This window comes from Dufourea novaeangliae, unplaced genomic scaffold, assembly GCF_001272555.1.
Source record: "Dufourea novaeangliae isolate 0120121106 unplaced genomic scaffold, ASM127255v1 scaffold16, whole genome shotgun sequence".
In the NCBI taxonomy this organism is placed as follows: Eukaryota; Metazoa; Arthropoda; class Insecta; order Hymenoptera; family Halictidae; genus Dufourea; species Dufourea novaeangliae.
The window spans coordinates 4021803-4040275 of record NW_015373891.1 but is presented as its reverse complement, the minus strand read 5'-3'; the positions used below and the strand labels follow the sequence as shown (position 1 = coordinate 4040275).

Sequence of the window (18473 nt, the reverse complement as noted above, 5' to 3'; positions counted from 1 at the left end):
CTAATTCCCTTCTAACGTTCGTTTACGTAACGATACCGTATACGGACGGCAGGACGTTGTGCATCGAAACAGTATCTCGGGACAACAAAGTTCGTTGATTCTTATGCCCAAGCCTCGTGGTATATCGCTAGGGTGAAAAAAAGACGCGTTGGGCAACGAATGGCAGACGACACAAGAGACAGCATATTAATCAACGAGGTTGTTATCAGCCCTTCCGGGAAGCGTGGTGTCCGGCGAACGATACGCCTGGCGAATTGATAGAAATGCAGTGCAAGCTGCGCTTTATCGATATTGCGTGTCAGTCGACGTACAAACGCATCGTATTAGCAGGAATTGAGCAGCAAACGATTGAGAAGAAACATTTGATGGAAAGCGTTCGATGAGGTGAAATTGTGAAATCTTCCGTGAATGGACGGTGAACAGTGTGAACAGATAGATTGATGATTATTGCAAATATTTAGGAAAATGTTAAGTTGTATTTAGAAATACTGGAACTGAACAGATACTAACATTTCTGCTCATACGTATTAGGACAGTCGTCAAATATGCAATAAATGTTGCAAGGTATTAGGAAATTGTTGAAAGTCTGAAATGGATAAAGTTAAGGGGATACATTAACCGTCCGAAACCACACTATACGAATTTGCACCAGCGATACGTGGTTTCGTTTGTAACATTCTATCGGACTAGCGTAACGGTTTCAAATTTTCGTAGTTAGAAAATTATTTGTCACTTTGGTAATTATTACCATGGAATTTCTTAGGAAATTTTACCCTAAAAAATTTGTTAAGAATTCAACTTGCTTTTAGTTTCTTCCAGTTCTTAATCATCAAAAATTCAAAATCCCAGTTCTCATTAATGTGATGTTTACGCATGTTGGGGTGGGGGGTGATTTCTACAGGTTAATGCTCGATGGGCAACATTTATGCCATGATGAAATAATAAACGTGGTCTAAGATATGTAACTTTAACTAAGTGTTCGTATGATCGATAGTGTACACAATATTCTCCATTAAGGATTTACCTAATTGTGATTTGTAAGCAAAGAATTTATTGAAACTTCATCGATGTGTAATGACCACTTTAGGTTACAGTGATTTGCATAAATTAAAATAACATTCTGAACTGTTAGGAAGTAATTACTTCTTGATAATAATACGAAACGGTGTAAATATCAGGTCAGAGAGTTTACCGTCATCGCATTGAGGTAAGTAAAAAACATATTCTGTGAACATAGATCTGCAAATGAATTCTGATGATGTTGACACTTTATGCAAGCTCTAATCACTTCATCGCGAATCAGTAATTTGAAAATATCCACAATACAGAAAGTAAAATTATCATTGATCTATAGAATCGCAAGAAGCTTCTTTCTAAACACGAAAGGCCAAAGTACACCACACAGGAATGTTACTACCGATAGTGTATATTTGCTAAAATACGCTGTACGGTATAAAAATTCGAATACATTAAAGTATTTTGCGCTTAACCGAGTTTTGAACGTAATATCTCCTGTAATTTGTTAAGTCCAGGCATATTTATTTCTTGATAGCCGGGGATCTCAGCTTCGCATCTTTGCACCCAGTCCTTCACGTTCGGGTAGTTGTCCAGATTAAGAAGAGCCTTAGAACCATGAAAAATAACATATTGTTATCGCATCAGAAATTAATCGTTTATCTATTATTCTAAACTCTTTATCTGGATAACTAGTTTGCTCATCTGCCTCGAAGTGTTCGTATTGTGTCGTTCCATTTGAAACAGACAATTTTCTCTATAGGTATATTTGATGTTATCTTTATGAATGAAAAGTATTAACATAGTTACTTTTTTTATTGCGAAATTACGCAGTGTGCTGTATTCATTTCAAGGTACTACCAACAATGATAATGAGTATTCAAATAATGAAAACTTCATAAACATGCATCTACATAAGGTTCTGTTGAGAAATATTATTTAGTGATGACAAACTTGAGCGTAAAGATACCAAGCAGTTAATAGTGCTTTTCGAATTCTTATATTTTATTTCTTAATAATGAAATATAAATACACGTATATTTCATTGGGAAACGTGTGTAAAATATATTTAATTTTACTTTGTCTAATAAAATTCGTATAATTCGTAAATAAATTCGTATACATTTCTAGTGCAACGATCTAATAGAATATTGAACTTACGATACCACCGGTGGCGGTGACGACGCAACTGATGTCAGCGATAGTGTAGGAATCACCCACGAGCCACTTCTTACCCTCCAGAAGCGTGTTCAAAGATGCATACGCATTCTTCACTTCGTTCATCGTCTTCTCCGAAACCGATTTTACTCCTTCCCGAAAGATCGGTCTCTGTACCAAACGAAGAGAACAATTATCAAAAAAAAGAAGACAATTAGACAATGACATAAAAAGTCTACTATTTATTTCACTTCGCATAATTTTTCGTTCAGTCACTTGCATGCAGATTCAAGAAATATTTATGTGGACCAACTTCGTCCAAATTATAGAGATTCTTATATTAGACAAATTTTCCTTATCCACCACCAGCTTCGATTGTAGCACAAGCGAGATATAAGGATAGACCCAGCATGCAATGTAATTTTCTGTCACCTGCATTTCAGTATTCCATTCCCTGTTAGCGAAACCGGGGCAATAATGTATGTATGTGTCGCTGTATGCAGTCACGGGTGTGGGTGTGCTGTGCGTTATCACGGTGTCGAACGTCGTTCCTGAAATCGGAAACTTTTACTATATTTCGTGAGACACTAATTGTAAGTCCCATAAGATGTTAGGTCTATTCTTATATCTCGTCTGTGATTGTAGTACGCTTGCTAACACAGTAGACCCCATTTAATTGACGCAGGCTTGGGTCCGCGTCACGACAGTTATCAAGACAGATAGGTATTCTAGGAAAGGCTAGGACATTGAGAAACATTGAATGAGAGTGAAACAGAGAGCAAGCTTCTACGCAGGCTTGGGTCCGCGTCGCGACAGTTATCAAGACAGATAGGTATTCTAGGAAAGGCTAGGCAGGAACAGCTGTTTTACGATCTGCAGAACAGACGTGGACTCTCTCCGTGGAAGCAGTTCCAGAAATTGATGGGAATAAGTTCGCCCCAATTAAATGAGGAAAAATGTGTCTATTAAACGGAGACTACCATAGTATTAAAAGACACTTGAAACAAAAAACAGGCATAAATGCCAGTTATATTCATATTTCCATCAGTCTCTGATTACAGACATTAATTTCATAACAGAAACTACTCAACCTAAAAATTCAAATTGAAACACTTCCCACGACTTCGACAAAATTCTAACAGGTTCCTCGTGTCTTGTTCACGAAGCACAATAATTCCCAATAAAACGGACATATCGAACGAAAGAAAAGGAAGGAAACGGAGGCGATTAAAAAGGCATGAAAAGAAGTGTGACAAAAGTGGATGCTCGGAAAGAGAAGCATCCAGCCAATTGGTGGTTGTAAAAATGTTTTACGAGCGAACCTTTCTCTGTGTTGCGTTTAATTTCGAATAAGATCCTTCACGCCTAGCGCGTCCGGTTTACGTAGGAACACGGTCTAAACTGGCATCGGGTCCCTCGCTTCGAAAATGTAAGACACGGAGAGGATCGTTTAAAAATTTCACGACACCCGGGCCACTTTTCTCGCGTAAAATTAGTTCGAGCCGGCTGCCACTTCGAAGCGTACGGGCTGAGGGTGTAAGGAACGAGTCCGTAGTAGTTGGCCCCCGTCACGGGCAAAAATGCCGCAGTTAGCCGACTTTATTAGACGTCGTAAAAGGCAGACAGGATGCCCGGGGAACTTTCTGCCTCTATCGCACATAACGCCTCCTGCGCGCCTGTACTGTATATGGTACGCGGGAAAGCGAATCGCATTAACCTCCTTTCGCCGCGGCTTAATTGGCCAGCCACCGATGGACCGACTATGCCTTTTGCGGAAAGCCCATCGACTGAGAATACGGGAACGAAACAGATCGCGTAAACGAGTCGTAACTGATCCACGATCGGTCCACTTGACGGTGATCGATGATCAATCGGTCGAGAGCTTATCGGGATTGCTTACTTTGGCGATCTTGCGGGTGTTGGAATGAAAATCGTTTTAGGAAGATGGGTCTGGTATAGCCCTACTGCTGGGTGTTTAGAGGCGGCCTTTTCCAGGAGGTAGTACATTAATGGGAGCCAATGACATGTGGGATTTCGCCGTAGGTCGGTCGATGGATCAATTGTTGACTACAGGAAGGCGACAGACAGTGGGGTGCGCGCACGTGTGTGTAATGCATGTGAGCTGGAACGTTCCTAATGCTACTTTGAAGAGCAGTATTTTAGGGGTGAGTCTACTGCGCCAAGGTGGGAACATTATTATTCGTTTAGGTCAGCACTGGACAGCTAGAAGCTCCAGACACGCTTGCTTCTCCTTCCAACCGTGTTTTCGCGACGTGTGCCTTCGTGGATACAAAGAAGATCAAACTCTTGTCTCTGTTGCTCCATGGAATCGCGGACGGTGGTGGGGACAGCGTTTAGCTCCCGGAAGGGGGACTTGCCCAGCGCTGGTTTAAGTGAAATTATGCCTGTTAGCGTCAATAACGTGTTTTAAATGGAATTGACAGCGAATAGTCTGTCATTGTTTCGCCTTCGAAGAATTTATTATAAGGAGTTAGGCTGTGCGTGGTTCACTGGGAGAGAGGGAACGAGACTGAACAGCCCTGATGTCACGCAGTGGTGATGACCAGGTTGGGTCCTTCAACTGTCGACTGTCATTGGACTTTTTGTTTGGAATAGATGATTGTTAGCTGTGGCGAACGGTGTTACATTAGAAATAAGGATATTGTTCTTGGAAGAACTGTCCGCACAGTGAGTAAAATAAGGGTAGAGGACTAAGACTTCTGAAAGAGGACTGTGTTGGGAAGTTCATAGGAAGTATAACAGTCCTAATTCAAATATTCCGACATGCATGAGGTTTTTTTTGCGGCAGAGATGATAGGAGAGGAGCATGATGTGTAGCTTCAATAGGTATGTTTATTGCTGGGTCTGTTAGTGGACTCATTGATGAATGTACCCAGTAAACCCTATAGACACACGATTTCCTAGGACACCTTAGTAATGAAAATTATTGAACAATTACTCACCAAGGCAGTCTTCATGGTGGCGAAAAATACAGATGCGTCAAAGAAAAGGTGCTGATTAACTAGCGCGCGTTTCTTTATATCCTTAGGGTATATGTCGTCGTTGTTGGCGTATTTGTCTACCAGATAGGTAATAATAGCATGACTGCAAGAAAAATTCTCATAAATGCCAGAAGCAGCGGAACCTATGGTCGAAGTTCACGAATAGTTTCATCGTTTACCTGTCCGAAAGGAGGAAACCATTGTCGTCTATGGCCGGAATCATACGTTGGGGGTTGATCTATTAAGAAGAGGAAATAGTTAGAAACAATTATGTTCACTCTTTAACCCTCGGATTACGGACCGTTAAACTGTGACCCATAATACGATTTTCCAGACACGTAGATAGAGAATGTTTCACTTATCTAGATTATCCAAAATATTGCATAGACGAAGTACAAGGCCAACTGAACTAAAGATATAAAAACACTTGTAGGATATATTATCAATGGCATATACAGTACTGAGAATAAACACTTTATTACTTATACCTCTCTCATCATTAGTATACTAGGAAAATTAATTAACACAGATATTTATTGCAAACATGTTTGCTGGGTACGAATCGTTTTTCAAACGAATTGCCATGCACATTGTGCGTCCTATGTAAATTCGTAAGTGATGTAAAAAAATATTGTCTAAACAAAATCGAATACAATCTCTATTAATGTGAAAACTTGCTTTCTGAAACACTTTCTGTATGATCGAGTTAGATGAAACACCCTGTACACAAAACGCTATTCGTTTGCTCGCTGCATAAACAATCCGGTTATTGTTCTCGTTAATGTGTTACCCATGACCCGACCATAGGATCGCGAGGGTCAAAAAAGTATCTTATATATCATCCAAAGAATTTCTTCTTACTTTCACGAATTCATCCTTCGTCTGATCGTGGTTCGTGAGGTTTATTTCGTGAATATTCAACGGAAGATCGATTACATGGGCCACCAACAGGACTGAACGGCATGGCGGACTGATATCGTGAGAGTACAAAGTGACCTTCGACATTTTGTCTTCGGGTATTTCTGCAAATAATACTAATTCATTAAAATGTCTTCTTCGCTAATACACGTATTCATTTATAATGTTATACGTATCCGGAGAATTTAATTGATTGTCTTTTTCAAATATACGACATGCAATAATTAATTGCCCACTTGAACTTTCGTGTATTTTATTTCCCTGAAATTTCATTTAACGATCCTATTAAAGAAGTTCACAAATAAGATGAGATCACTATTTAACCGCAAAGAGTATTTACGTTATACGTATAAATATGAAATTACTGTTGTTGGTGCGAATGGAGCTGTCGTTTTAAGGCTAAACTAATCTTTTTCAAATATAAGTATTTTGATATTTCCTTTATAGATAATTCAAAAATAGATCTGTGGCTGATATGAGATAAAAGAAAGCGGAGAGAAAAGAGTGAAAAAAGTAGCGTTTCATTTTACATTTATTAATGTATAAAATAATACGAAGTGTGACAATAAAGTTTCGAGAATAATTCGTTTAAAAATTGTATTTTGAAAATTGAACAGACGCGAGGCTATCGCCTTCAAAGTGAACCCCTTGAGACACAACACACAAATTCCAGTTGTTTACCGTTCACATACAGTTTGAGGGGTGATCAGGTCACACATCGGGGTGTCGTGACCGTTTAGATTATTGTCACTGGAAACGAAAGTACTCTCGAAACTTTATTGTCATAGCTTGTATATGGTTCCATTAAAAACGATGGAATTAAACACGAAATATTTTAAATATTTGTAACTCTAAGACGAATTCACAGGACACGTTCAAAACTACTTAATTTAAAATAAAAAAAGCTACAACTTAAATTTTGAGAAATGCTGAAAATTAGTTACACGCGACACCTTCTATACTCGATACAGTACAACGAAACATATCTGATACGATAGATGTAACCAACGTCTACATTAGCTTTCCTCTCTTCATTTCTCTGCTGCTAGATATGCTTATGTATTCTAATGTCTGCGTGATATACACGCAAGAAAAAAGAAGACAGTCAACCGCAGACGTAACAGTAGTTCTGCGCTGTCTGTCCATGTTCAACCCTGTGCTACTGTCATTAAGTGGTGGATGTAAAATCGGTCTCCGTTTCATTCCAGTTTTTTTCTGTCACTCCGTATCATCTTACGTTTCACACTTGCTGCAACCACTCCGTAAACTTTGAAATTTTACCCCTCGAATAACACAGTCGTAACTCTTACCGGAGCACTTCCGGGGATTTTCGATCGCTCCTTCGTTTTCTTGTGTCGAATGGAAAATGAGTTATAGGAAATTTCAAATGAATGAAAGAAGAGCTGACAGGTGAGTCAGGTAAAAAGAAAAAAGCTGGTTCTAGAGGATTACGATGATTAGAATTTTCCGTGGTAAATTTAATACTGTTTGAATAATTACACAGAACCATCTTTGTCACGCTAGTACCACGATTTACCGCTACGCCCTGCTACGAAAGTCGCGGGTTAAACGTGCCTCGAATAACAATAAGGTGAAGAGAGCAAACACCAGATCACAGAATCGTTTTTATTGACTAGAGAGTCCGTGCCTGCTGCATCCTTACGTTATTACCATTTTTTCTCATTTAAATATTATCCGATTACCTACAGTATAAAAAATAATAAAAAAAATAATAAAAAAGTACGAAAGAATAATAAAAAAGTACGACCTTTCGAACGTTTTAGAATTCATCGTTTCATTTCGAATGATCAAATAGAATTACAAAATTTCTAGTTTCATTAAAATCAAACCAAACACATTTGACCTAACGAAATCCTACCGATTCAGTATCGTGTTCAAGCTGAAATCTGTTTTTTTTTAGATATTGCACTTCCTTTGTTTTAATAGTATCAAACTCACGACTAACTCGACCGTAACGTTAATGTATAACTCAACTTGTACCGAATATTTTCCACGCAGCAATCTGTTTATCATTTAAATATTAACACCTAATGTGATAAGTAATAGTAACAACACACGAGTAACGCTGCACGGTAACACTTGAAACCCGATTAGAAATACAAACAATCTGTGATTCTGAGCGTGGAGACGCTTTCTGTCAATATGTACCTGCCAAAATTTAATACGATCGACACTGTAGACGGCCACGAGAACACTGGAGAAATTTATACATGGCACGGGATCGGCCCGTGAAAGCGGCCGAAATCTGCAGAGCGGTTTGGTCCTCGATTATCAAACAGATAGAACCGACAACTCCAATATAAACCGAGTATCCATTGAACCAGTCGTATCCCGTTCTTCCAGGGAACACCAACGTAGACTCGATACTATTGCTCAAGATACGCCCATGGGCGATCAGTGCCGTAGCTCATCGTTCTAGTCTCGAAAGATTCCATCAGGCCTGTTGAACACGACCTTCTATGTATTTGTTTAAATTACTAATACTTTGATGCTGTGTATTTATCTTATTATTCTGCAATAAATACAGAAGCTAACGTTATTGATTTTAGTATTTATTAATATTATATAATTCTACAAACTCCAGTTATTCGAAACAGTTTTTAATTTCTACAACCTTTTACCAATTTTTGACAAAAGTTCACTTTCTTCCTCGATAAAATAACATAGAACCACAATACTAACTCAAATCCGACAGTCATGATTATAACATACACATAGTTAACGAAATATTTTAGTGTTTAATCTTGGAGGAATTTTACATAATTCAGATTTTCATCTCAATAATAAATAGCATTAACAAGTTATTTTATCAGATTTTATTTTTCGAAGTTCCTGCAAGATTTAAGACGAAATGTTTCGTGAACTATTGAACTGCTATACATAAAATCTATATCAATAACTTAATTACCTTTAGATCTATCACTGCATGCAATGCAAGTTTCATTTCTTAAAAAAGAACTCAGAAGAAGAAATGAAAAAATCACAGATACTATTGAGACTGTATTGCTCGAAATTTCTACATATGTTGAAATCTACTACACATAATGAATAAAAGAAAATATTACTAAACATGACTTTTTTGTACAGAATATTTGAAAATTTACTACAACTGAAAATAAAGTCAAACATTTAGATATGATTTATCAGATCTCTTTACCAGCATTTCTTCCATCCGCTGTAGATCGCCTTATTGAATGAACTCCGCCCTGAAAATGCACATCGAAGATTCCACGCTGGTCCACCTACCTGTTGCACTGCTCTTGCTACGGCACTGGACCACAAGTCGACAACGATCACTTATTACAATCGTGTATCATCGTTGGTTGCGCCATCATGGAGAATAATATCGCGTATCATAATACGTTACGCAATGTCTCACGGATAGATCCACGACTCTTAACGCCAACTGTTCATGATAACACACGCTATCCTAAAAGAAGAAAATGCAATTCGAAAAAAAAAATCTCTTTAATAATTTCATACAAGCAAATATTTACATAACACAACGAGATTGTGAATATTTACATTTATATAGCTTGATAAAGACCTTGTAATTTTTAGTAACAAACCGGGTAGAAAGCATTTGTTTCGTAAAAACTGGAGTACGTAGACTGAAATCGATCGCGAATAGATCATTCTGTCGATCATCAATTGTGGCACAACTCGCGACACCTAGCGTCTACATTACGAATCACCATCCCTCGAAAACGATCATTAACGACATCCGTCGGCGACCCCAGGAACCGCAATACCAAAACGTCAAACACATTCAAAATCTCGAACAATTTTTACATTTCTTTTTCGATATCGAATCAACGATACAGTTTCTTTTCTAACAGCAGTATCACTTTATATTGCTTCACAGATGCCTTTGTGTAATTTACAATGTCATCTACAACAATTTCGAATGTATTCAACGGGATATTGGACGCAGATAATAAATTTATATTTCTGTTTGTTTCGCGGTTTAGTAACTGAATATACTGCAATTGAGAAAACGCGGATGGAATTACAGAATATGTCGATTTAGATCAGGCGTAAGATTTCCATTGCTTTCGAATCGAAGATTAAAATTAAAATTTTTTTCGAGACGACGGTCCTGTTGGATTGTGTTGGAATAATTGCCGGAGATGACAGGCGGGTTTGTATGGCGGCTTTCGTTCGTAGAAATGTTTAGGGAAGCCATGATCTTCGATCGTTCATTCACATGCCCTCGCTCTTGGAAATATAAGAGGCATAGTTTCATGAGTGCGGTGGTCATTCAGTTTTTAGTCGTGGCTTAACCACCTCGGCGACAGCATGTGTCGCTTCTTGCCTCCCTCGCACAACCGAGCAGTTCGCTGAAACCCAACGAAATGTCCACGTAAAAGGGATTGTCCTTCGATCGAAGTATCAGTGGAAATTATTTGGAATTTTTCATTCGGTTTCGAAAATAAACGTAATCATAAGATTGAGGAGCACCGTTGAAGACAGTGTCCCGTACGAAGTTTCTTTCTATTTTAGTTGTTATTATTGTTGATTTGTGGAAAGCACAGCTGCCGAAAAATGGCCTGCCCCTTATCGGATGGCATTCCGTAAGTAATAATTAATTAGATATCGTTTCACCGACCGATTTGCGATTAGGGAGTTTGCAAACATAATAAAATTAAATCGAATTTTTGTTTGATAGTTTTCCTTAAGTTTGTAAATGAAGGATAGTAGACTTCCGTTATCCAGCAATTAACACTCGTTAAAATGGGTCAATTATTAACAGAATAATTAACAAATATTCAGGGAAATTGATTTCGTCGATTTTGATATATCGATAAGCTACAAATCAACGTTAATTGATAGTAATATGTAATGATTGATAAATTTCTAATTAGTGCCAAATAGTGGTTGTAATTACAATTTGGAACATTACTGGGAATAAATTACTCGAAATTAATAGTGATAATTTTGATAAACATATCAGTGTGGAATTAATATATTAATTGGCCATTTCGGTTAAAAATGATAAAAAAATCTTTTAATTTATATTGATAAAAATTCTTGGGTTATCAGAGAGCAGCATGGTCAAGAAAATGATCAAGTGACCGAAAGCCCGGGTATGCTGTACGGTGAATATCTTCGATTAGACAAAATCTTAACTGCCCAAAGATTGTTGAGCGCCGAGTACAGCAAGGAAGTGCACGACGAACATCTTTTTATCATCACTCATCAGGGTAAAAATGTCAATCTTGTTGCATATCGCCTTAAATTATTACAGTCGACAGATATATTTTCTACAGACTAGTAAAATGAAGATCGTTAACTATTGATTTGACATTTTTCATAAATTTACAACCCATTAGGGACAGAAAAAAATATTTCCTTCCTGATCTTTTTGGGACCCCTGTGATATTGACACCCAAACTGCGCATCTTGTTGCATCTTCGAGGTAATCTACTCCAAGGGGCACACTCTATGTATATTTTCATTTATAAATATTGGAACTATTACTGAATATGAAATAAAAATAGCAAAACATTATAAAATTACTGAATCGAAACTTTAAATTTCTGAAATTATAACATCGATTTATTAATATTGTGATTGTTTATATTTTAATTTTAATGATGTAATAATGAAACCATTCTTATTTGCTACTTTGTTTAATTCTGGTTGGAATATATTACAAACATACTGTTCAGCGAATATAAAAGCGCAACAAAGTGACGACACTGGTGTGAGGTCACTAATTTCTCTGAAACGTCACATTTCTCATATTCAGAACAGGTGCCCTTAACTTATGGACCGTAACGTACACGTCACTCATTCAAATTAACCATCGTCCAATAAATTGTTGCATTACTATTCCTTGAATTAAACTTAGTCTAAGCTAAAAACAAATCAAGAAAAGTTACTTACACATCGTTTATTCGTTATATATAGAAGGTGTTTCCAAAATGGTGGTACAACCCGAAAGGATGTGATTCTAGATGCAAAAATAAGTTGAAAACGTGAAATAACATTTTTTCGTACGATGCCTCATTTCCAAGATAATAAATTTTCAAAATTCTTCTAACGCGTATAGTATATGCAATAAGTAGAAAGAGAACGCAATGAACAGACGCGTTAGCCAAGTTCTATTCAACTGCACGCGTATCCAGCAGTATTCAAATTCGATTTTCTCGAAAACGAAACACACAGCTACATTTTCGACTTATTTTTCCATGTATAGAATCACAACCTCTCGGGTTGTATCAACGTTTCGGAATGACCCTGTATAAGCCACTGTTGTCAAATTAATTTAAAAGTTTCACCGACAAAGAATACAATGAAAAATTAAAATCTGAGTTTGGGTTAAATTGACCGGAAACACTTCACAAGATCCGTAGAGAACGAGAAGCCTATATATTATATATAGACCCCAGAGGGGTCGCTTATTTTTCGTACTATGGGACTATGACAAATATATAAAAAATCTAACTGGAAAATATAAAAAGTCCTGAAAAAATATGCCCGTTCTTTCAAAATTAAATAACAATTCCAAATAGCCCAACGATCAAATCATTCTCCTAGACCGTCCCACCGACAATAATCCAATAAAAATGATGCTTATCGAATATGTTTTGCTGTTCGTACTGCAGCGTACGAGCTATGGTTCAAGCAGATCATCTACGAGCTAGACACGGTCAAGGCGCTCTTTAACCCCGAGCCGAGCAGCTACGACCCACCATCGTTGAATGGTAGCTCCAACAACCGTTCCGTCCCGAAGAATCGTCTCCCACAGGTCCTGAACGAGTCGAGGACCTTGGAGATCCTGAAGAGATTAAATCGCATCGTACTCATTCTGAAAGTAAGCGAGATCTTCCAAAAATCCCCGTGTTAGACGATCTCCATATTTTCATGGCCTCTAACAATAGCCAGCCGCTGCTGACGGATACACGGAGAAAAATGCTGTCGAGCGATGGTTTGTCACTTGGGCATCGAGAACGCATCGCGGGGGTAACCCTACACCCGGGAAACGAGGCCAGTAGCCATACGTTGACAATGACAGTGATGGAAGGAATGTGAACGACCCTTAATCGCAAGCCAATTAGAGCCATTGCGATTTATGACAAGGGTGCTGATCCGTCGCGGTGACTCTAATCGAATTTCTTTGAAGTGTCGCTCCTCGAGGGATTCGCAGGCGCCCTATACTAACCGTCCTAAGGTACAGGATGTTTAAGAAAAAGAAAGACAACACCATTCGACATTCGTATCGAGAGCACGTAACACGAAACCACAGAGACACTGTCATTGCGCAATGTGTTATTTACTTGCTGAGCATTCTCGATCGTGAAACTGTTATCGGAACTATGATCCGACTTTTTTTTCAAACATGCTGTATATTGGTCAGGGTCGTAGCCGTCGATTTCGATACACGTATATAATTCTAACGGGGACAGTTAACAAACGTTTTTTAACATTTTTTTTTTTTTTTTTTTTTTTTTTTTTTTTTGTTATACTGTTACCATCGACTTCTTCCCTTCCCCCCTCCTTGGCTGCGACCCCGTTCATGACGGAATAGGAAAGATTGTGGGAACTGCAGAAATAACAGCGGGCACCAGAGTAAGTTAATACCGCTAGATGACATGCGACACCCCGCCCTGACACGCATAGATGCGTTAGGTAACAGGCTCGTCGCTCTGATCTTTTCCATACCACAGAATGCAGGTGTGGTGGTCGGATTTTCTCGTCTCGTACCCACACGGAAAAATCACCTTGCAGGGTTAAGTAAGCGCCCAGAACCGTAGTTACGATCCACTGTCGAGATGTACGATCCGAGAACATGCAGTCGAATTGTCTTCGAAATTGAAATTTTCTATCGAGATAATAGAAAGAGGGATGAAACAATTAACACGATCACTTTTGGCGCCTATTTTGGCTGACTTTCCAATCACGTTGATTGTATTATTTGATATTGGGATTTGTATCGCATGACGGTCACTGGTGACCGACGTAGCGTGAACGGAATGTTCTGTGTCGGTCACCAGTGACCGATGTAATGGTAAATGTGTTAATCGTTTCATCCCTCTTTCCATTCTCTTGATAGAAAATTTCAATATCGAAGACCATTCGACTACTTATTCTACGAGTCGTATATTTGAGAGAACGACGGTTCGGTACTTTATACCATAAGTCTAGATAAGATTTATGTATATTGTTATTTGAAATCGTAATGCGTGATGTAACATACAAAAAAGTAATGAAATTCCTTTTGATATTTTTGTTAACCGGTTCGCTGCTGGCGATATATGCGATCAAATAAAAAAGGTCTTTGTAAACATTGCTGATGACAATTTGACAAAAGACATTATTTGTGCAATTTGTTTTGACTCAATTGCTCAGACGATTTAACTTGTTAACTGGAGAAGACGAGTTAAATCGTTCTTTATATTCGCCTGTATTTTACAACAATTGTTCATTTTCTTGCGTCATTGTAACATATTGATTGTAGTTTTGCAAATTACATTACATTCACATTTGTTGCAAGACAAGCAATTTTCAACTGTGTAATAATTGTCAACTTCAGCTTCTGATCGCGCAGTTATCGAGTCCACTGGTTGATTATTATCGATCGAGTTGCAAGCATCACCTGGCAGCGAAAGAGTTGATACCTTTTGAAGAAGATACATTATGTTGTATAAAATGTAATGATAAAGTACAATCTGTGAAAAAACAATTGCCAAAACTAATGGTCACAGCAATCATATTAATCTATTTCAATTGATCTGTCTCCAATTTTCGTAATCTTCTACCGCGGTAAACTATAATATAGCGAACAGATAACATATCGCACCCTTTGCTGCAAAAGTGACATAACTTAAAAAACGTGTTTTTCGACTTATCACTATGATAAAGTTGCAGAAACACTGTTCGACCAATCATCAAATGTACAATTTGTTTGCTTCGTAAGTTAGCTGATAGTGAACAATTGTTTGCCAGTCAAAGTCAGTCCTTTGTAGTTTTTTTTTTTAAGAACTAATGTTTTCGAGTTGTGTCACGTTCGTAGCAAGGGTAGAATATATTAATGGTCGCCTGTTACCTGCGTAATAGAAGCGCAGGGGTGGCAACCATACAATTGCGGACGTGGGTGTCTTAGACGCGGGTAAGATCGATTGGTTGTCCATGTATAAAGACGCGTGCAAAGTTGCATTTTACTTTGATTTACTTGACACGATCGCTACCGCCATCTTCTTTGAGAACCGTACATCACAGGTCATGCTATTTTTCGAATTTTCCATTCATTGTAATTCATTTGCTTTTGTTCTTGATTAGACTTTTAAAATATATGAAAAAGAGACAATAGATGATGAAAATGATATCAGGAAGCGTAACATACGAAGAATGAACAAATTTTACGGTCTATCATGACAAGTTCAAGCGCCACATACCTTATTGACCAAAACTTTGGATGCAGTTGTACTATTAAAATTTATTTCTATTAGAATACGTACGAATAAGTATAGACAAATATAGTTCAAGAATTAAAAATCTCTCTTAAGTTTCACTTACTTACGTTATTTTACAAAAACAGAGGTACTTACAAAAGTGTTCTTACTGTTTCTTCTTTGTCAGCTTCTAGTGGAGCAAGTGACCATTCTAGAGACCATGACGCCCCTGGACTTCATGGCGTTCAGGGACTATCTGTGCCCAGCCTCGGGGTTCCAATCGCTCCAGTTCCGTTTATTGGAGAACAAGCTGGGCGTGAAGCAAGAGCATCGAGTGAAGTACAATCAAAGTTACACCAGAGTCTTCGGAAGGGACCCGAAAGCGATCGAGGCGATCAAACGTTCGGAAGAGGAGCCGAGTCTCAGCTGCCTGGTTCAAAGATGGCTGGCGAGGACACCAGGTCTCGACAGCCACGACTTCGACTTCTGGGGAAAATACAAACGATCCGTGGATAAATTATTAGCCGAACAGGAACAGCATGCTCGTGTAACCATCTACTTATACGTTCGAACTTTTACAAATTGTTAATAAGGACCAGATTTAATAAGTCTTCGATGATACCATTCGTTTCGTAGAAACAGACGAAGGAACAGCTCAGGAATTATCATCTGTCCAACGTACGTTCTCGACAAGCAGCCTTCGAAACGATCTTCAGTGAATCCCTTCACAATGCGTTGGTATCCCGAGGAGAAAGGAAATTTACGTACGCAGCCCTTCAGGGAGCTGTGATGATCACTTTGTACCGTGACGAGCCGAGATTCAGTCAGCCCCATCAGATCCTGACCTCGTTGATGGACATTGACTCCCTTATTACGAAATGGAGGTGTAAGAAAATACAATAATTCTGTATATTCATTTATAGACTCTGGATGTTTATGCAAATTCACCATTTTAGGCATTGATTTTGCAAAAATGAACATTGGCCAGAAAATTATTTTCTTTACCAGGTGCTTTATCATCAGCAATGATAACGTATAAATATCATCCAACCTTATTAAAGTGTTTATTTCACTGTATTTGCCAACACAAGAAATACTATAAATGCATGAACATCCGCAGTCTGTTCATATATATATAAGATTGTGAAAAGTACATTTACTGACTATCTTCTAGATAATCATGTCCTGATGGTACAAAGAATGATCGGGTCCCAGCAACTCGGAACTGGTGGATCTTCCGGCTATCAATACTTAAAGTCCACATTGAGGTAATGTATACTGGTGTACATTCATTGAGACATGAGATCTACAGGGTATCCCAGCTGAAGAAGGCCACTTAAATATCTCCTTTATTGTTAATGACATGTGAAATGTTTAAAATAATTTCGAAAGAAGAATGCGACAGAAAAAATATATACTTCCCTACAAAAAAAAATACCGGTGATCTTGAAATAAGACAGAAAAAATGTTTCATTCACAGTATTTCTGTTTTAAAACCGTTCGAATTGTGCTTTAAACATTTCTCATACCATTAAAAAAAACGAGATATTTAGGTGGTCTTCCTCAGCTAGGACGCCCTGTATATTACGAGGAACTTTCTGCTTTCGTTTTAGAATATACATAATACATATCCAATCATGAATATTGTTATGTCTGAAAATGTTGCATACATAATAATTACGCACTTCGCTACGTGTGTTACCTTATAATACCATAAATGTAGTGTACGTAGATCGTTTGAAAAGTTCTCGAAAGAAAATATAGATGGCAACAGTAGTTCTACAATTTTTAACCCACCGGAGATTTTCATTTGTTACATGAATAAGTGTAACAGTTACTATACAACTGTTTGAACAAAAGTTTAGAACATTGGTCTATAAAATTGAAAATCGTTTGTCCAAATGTTTGGAAAAATCTTAAAGCGGATTATATGTGAAAAACAGAAATATTTCAATAACAATGTTTACGTTGTCTTTCCACTGTATTTCGTAAACTTTTCAAATAACGTATTAAGGTTCTATTGATTCTTAATATTTATTCACGAGCTCTAATATTTCGTAATGCTTTTTCAAATCTTCTCCACATTCAGTAAATGTTCTAACATTTATGAACAAACGTACAATACCAATTTTGCTAAGAAGATAATACACTATTATTAAAATAATAATTACTGTTGAATATATAGGGCTTTATCATACCGACAATAATATGCAATTCCCCAGAATCGTTTCGCAATGTATACTTGCGTTTAGATTGAATTTATTATTAGAATTCTTGCTGTTTTTATCTGCCACTTGAATGCCTTACAAGAACTTTGACATATTCAATAACGTCTTATTAGCGAAGGTCAATGTCAACAGTATGCAAAGAACAGACGTGACAAAATCGTGCTATTTTTTTACTCTTAGAAATCGTATATGTTCGTATCTGTGTCGGTTCCCTGATTATTAATCAGAGAATTCCAGATATACAATCAACATGCATGTTTCGATAACAGTGACAGATACAAGGTATTCCTGGATCTGTTCAACTTGTCCACGTTCTTGATACCCCGTCAGATGATACCGCCATTGACGAAGCAAATGAAGACGAAATTGTCAATCGCCTGTAACGGCTGGAACCCGGACGACAATCAAAACAACTCCGACTGCACCCTCGAGGACACATAAAACGATAGACGCGTCTCAATAACGATAACGCGCATAATATGTTTCCCAGGAAATGTGCAACAGATAAGTACGTGAAAGAAAAGAAAAAAGAACAAATGGCAAGAAGCGAGTTATAGGGACAATAACTTAAGTCGTTTATTACAGGTCTGCTGCTTAGCACACATTAGAAAGTTTGTAAAAACTATAAAAAAATATCGCGTAGATAATCATACAAGAGAAATACTACTTGTAACAAACGCGTTTGTAACAAAATATCGCGGTGCGTAGCGTATAGTCGATGTTATTAATGTTAT

At 37.7% G+C, this 18473-nt stretch overlaps 2 protein-coding genes across 6 annotated transcripts; one reads left to right on the top strand and one right to left on the bottom strand.

Moving 5' to 3' along the window:
* Positions 1-1401: 1401 nt before the first annotated feature.
* On the bottom strand, positions 1402-9716 carry LOC107188029 (glutathione S-transferase 1-1-like). Of its 5 annotated transcripts, XM_015576268.1 has the most exons (7): positions 9639-9716; positions 9360-9543; positions 6036-6196; positions 5354-5412; positions 5136-5277; positions 2176-2343; positions 1402-1623 (listed from the first exon to the last, which is right to left on the bottom strand). In XM_015576268.1, the coding sequence occupies exons 3-7, from the start codon at positions 6177-6179 to the stop codon at positions 1486-1488; spliced, it is 651 nt and encodes a 216-aa protein (XP_015431754.1). In that variant the 5' UTR covers positions 6180-6196; positions 9360-9543; positions 9639-9716; the 3' UTR covers positions 1402-1485. The 5 variants fall into 5 exon arrangements, with proteins under 5 accessions (XP_015431754.1, XP_015431763.1, XP_015431748.1 ...); XM_015576277.1 differs by lacking the exons at positions 9360-9543; positions 9639-9716 and adding an exon at positions 9271-9343; XM_015576262.1 differs by lacking the exons at positions 9360-9543; positions 9639-9716 and adding an exon at positions 7403-7645.
* Positions 9717-10658: 942 nt separating this feature from the next.
* Positions 10659-18191, top strand: LOC107187931 (tryptophan 2,3-dioxygenase). Its single transcript, XM_015576142.1, has 7 exons — positions 10659-10687; positions 11157-11317; positions 12725-12933; positions 15699-16058; positions 16148-16397; positions 16686-16779; positions 18009-18191. The coding sequence occupies exons 1-7, from the start codon at positions 10659-10661 to the stop codon at positions 18178-18180; spliced, it is 1275 nt and encodes a 424-aa protein (XP_015431628.1). The 3' UTR covers positions 18181-18191.
* Positions 18192-18473: the final 282 nt, after the last annotated feature.